This window comes from Cebus imitator, unplaced genomic scaffold, assembly GCF_001604975.1.
Source record: "Cebus imitator isolate Cc_AM_T3 unplaced genomic scaffold, Cebus_imitator-1.0 Scaffold216, whole genome shotgun sequence".
NCBI classification, from domain to species: domain Eukaryota; kingdom Metazoa; phylum Chordata; class Mammalia; order Primates; family Cebidae; genus Cebus; species Cebus imitator.
The window spans coordinates 21,267-22,785 of NW_016107531.1; the positions used below are offsets into that span (position 1 = coordinate 21,267).

A 1,519-nucleotide genomic window follows, 5' to 3' on the forward strand; every position below is an offset into this window, starting at 1 on the left:
ATGATCTACTCATCTCGGCCTCCCAAAGTGCTCGGATTATAGGCGTGAGCCACTGCACCCAGCTGTATCATGCCATTTCTTTTTTATTTTTATTTTTTTTTAGAGACGGGGTTTCACCATGTTGGCCAGGTTGGTCTTGAACTGCTGACCTCAGGTAATCCACCCGCCTCGGCCTCCCAAAGTGCTGGGATTACAAGCGTGAGCCACCACGCCCGGCCTTGGGTGAGAATTTAATAAGAGACGTTCTGGGCTCTTTTCCTGACACACAGTAGTCACTCATAATTTGGCTATTTGCTTTCAATTTAGATTTAATAAGCATTTTTCTGTAGAATACCTCATTTGGGCTTCCCAACTTTTCAACCACATTTAGGATGTGCGGAGGGATATTTTTCATCATTCTACTGAGACAGAGACTGAGGATCAAAGGGAGACCACTTGGCTTCGAGGTGGCAGCCAATTGGAGTGGCGCGCTTCTCGGATCTTCTAGAAGCATCAGCTGCTCAGCCAGATCTGCGCGCCCAGGCCCAGAACTCGCGGGCCTGGCACGGCCGCAGGCTCCCGCCCTCGCCTCGCCTCTTCGCTTGGCCGATCAGCGCCATCTTTGAATCTGGCACCAATGCCTCACTTCCGCAGTTTTCCTCGCACAGGGGTAGTCGCGTTTGCCCTGACCCTGTTTTTTCTGGGTACACGGTATGCAAAACTGGTCAGGCTTCCCTCTCTGGCCAACAAGAATCATTCATTTTCTTTCTTTCCGGCCTTGCAGAAGGCGCTGCGACCAATTCAAACATGGCGCCGCAAGCCTCAGGTTCCCGGTTTCCGCTAATGGCGGCGTAGGGGCGAAGGTCACGCCTGAGTGGACCGGCGCGAGAGGGCGGAGCTGTCTCCATGGTTACCCGCGCGCAGCGCTGGCCGCTCACCCCGGCGGGAAGCGCGGGTGCTGCGGCACTGGCAACCGGCGGGGCCCCGGGCGGCCCGGGGCCAGGGCGGCCGGGGCCGTTGCAGGATGAGACCCTGGGTGTGGCGTCCGTGCCCTCGCAGTGGAGGGCCGTCCAGGGCATCCGCGGGGAGACGGTGAGGGCGCGGGTGCCGCGCGGAGCTACGCGGGTGGGAATGCGCGGGCGCAGCGCGGCCCCCGGGCGGGTTAGGATGTCCCACCGTTTGCCTTTCCCGTTTATTGCGTACAAACTAAGCCAGAGGATACTCTCGGCCCATTCTTTAAATAACAACAAAAAATGGAAAAACAACACCTCCAAGGATCCCATGTTTTCAAAGATTTTGTGTGAACTGCAGTTTTTAAGCATTTCAAACAACTTTGTAGGTTTTGTTTCGTTTTTTTGAGACAAGGTCTCGCTCTGTCGCCCAGGCTGGAGTGCAGTGTTACGATCTTGGCTCACTGCAACCTCAACCTGCGGTGCTCGAGCGACCCTCCCACCAGAGCATTGAGCGTAGCTGGGACCTTAGACGCGCGCCACCATGCCTGCTTGTTTGTTTCTTTTACTTTTTTTTTTTTTTTTTTTTT

At 55.2% G+C, this 1,519-nt stretch overlaps 1 protein-coding gene across 2 annotated transcripts in view; it reads left to right on the top strand.

Moving 5' to 3' along the window:
• Positions 1–770: 770 nt before the first annotated feature.
• Positions 771–1,519, top strand: part of DYNC2I2 (dynein 2 intermediate chain 2) — a 30,372-nt gene continuing 29,623 nt past the window's right edge. The window contains exon 1 of one of the 2 annotated variants that reach the window (XM_017548948.2): positions 771–1,071. In XM_017548948.2, coding sequence (XP_017404437.1) covers positions 886–1,071 — 186 coding nt within the window. In that variant the 5' untranslated portion in view covers positions 771–885. The remainder of the gene's footprint in view (positions 1,072–1,519) is intronic. The other variant, XM_017548950.1, reaches the window with a different exon arrangement.